Source organism: Myotis brandtii, unplaced genomic scaffold (assembly GCF_000412655.1).
Source record: "Myotis brandtii unplaced genomic scaffold, ASM41265v1 scaffold77, whole genome shotgun sequence".
Lineage (NCBI taxonomy): Eukaryota > Metazoa > Chordata > Mammalia > Chiroptera > Vespertilionidae > Myotis > Myotis brandtii.
The window spans coordinates 3,705,485-3,706,827 of record NW_005371082.1 but is presented as its reverse complement, the minus strand read 5'-3'; the positions used below and the strand labels follow the sequence as shown (position 1 = coordinate 3,706,827).

Genomic DNA, 1,343 nt, shown 5'->3' with positions numbered 1-1,343 from the left:
GGAGAACGTTGGAATCTGCAGCAAGCAAGCCTCATGCTCGCTTCAGTGCCTGGCTGCCGGCCGCCATCTTGGCTGACAGTTAATTTGCATATACTCACTGATTAGCCAATGAAAAGGGTAGCGGTCGTATGCTAATTACCATGTTTCTCTTTTATTAGTGTAGATAATGGATTTTAATAAGGTATCACCATTTTACAGGTGAGAAATGTGAGGGACAGAGATATTCTCAATTACCCAGGACAATGAAACTAGTAAATTGCAAAGATCAGATTCAAGAGCAGAAAATTTCTAAACTCCAATTCATACTCTTCTCAACACACCTATTAGTACTTATTAATAATTAGCACCCACATGAAAACTTTTGTTAAATCAGTTGAGTTCAACAGAATGAGCACAGAAAAAGTGATCCAACAATTTTTGGCGACTTTGCTTGCCTGAGTGACTAGTTTGGACCTGACTTAAAAACATGTTAAAATCATTTAGATTATTACATTTTTTTATTTGAACACCCTGGCATCTATCATACAGATTTAAAGAGTAACAACATTTTCCCAAAGAATGTTTTCTAGATGGGTGTTCTCTTAAAGTCAGTATATTACACTGTAAGCTATGTTTCACAGCTTATAATTTTCTCCACATAAATATGTTCTAAATTAAATTATTTTGTTTTGAATAATTTATGAGTGAAAAAGAAAGCATATTTAGTCAGTAGAGAAGGGAATTTATTTTAAGCATTTTAGAATATGTTATATTAGTCAACAGATGCTCATCTGATTGTCTTCTCCTAAGAGAGCAAATATAACTAAGTTACCATTCCTTTATTAGTCCTCATGAAAGGAATATCCACTCTACAATAGAGAATGCTGTCAAAAGACAACAATAAAATGTTTTATTTTTCCTCTTAAATTTTTAACCTTATACTTATAAATGTTAAATGACAATTTTTTAATAGTTAGAAACAAAATAAAACTACAGAGTATTTTTATTTTTTGGTGACTGCTGAAGCAAAAACAAAATCTCTCTTACCATCCTGTTGATCCTTACAAAGTCTTCAGGTTTTTTTGCCCAAGGGGGAAGGTCAACATTATTTATCACCACTTCATCTTCTCTGACTCCAAGACTATATCCATTACTGTTGACAAACATCTCTGGTAGGTAATAGAACTCTGGAATCAGTTCCTGCAGAAAATAAAAATGTAGCATATTAAACCACTTTAAAAATCAGTTGAATAACACTATTAATTTATAATTTAACTAAATGGAATTAAATACTTTATTTAAATCTAATATTTTATTACTTTATTTTATTCTTAATTTAATTTTATTTAGATAAAAATCTAGGA

The 1,343-nt window shown here is 31.0% G+C and overlaps 1 protein-coding gene across 5 annotated transcripts in view; it reads right to left on the bottom strand.

The window, feature by feature from the left end:
* NBEA (neurobeachin) overlaps nt 1–1,343 on the bottom strand; it is a 776,030-nt gene that overhangs the window by 81,218 nt on the left and 693,469 nt on the right. For all 5 annotated transcript variants that reach the window (XM_005883142.2, XM_014530733.1, XM_014530734.1 and 2 more), the window contains one exon: nt 1,027–1,179. In XM_005883142.2, the coding sequence (XP_005883204.1) occupies nt 1,027–1,179 (153 nt within the window). The remainder of the gene's footprint in view (nt 1–1,026; nt 1,180–1,343) is intronic.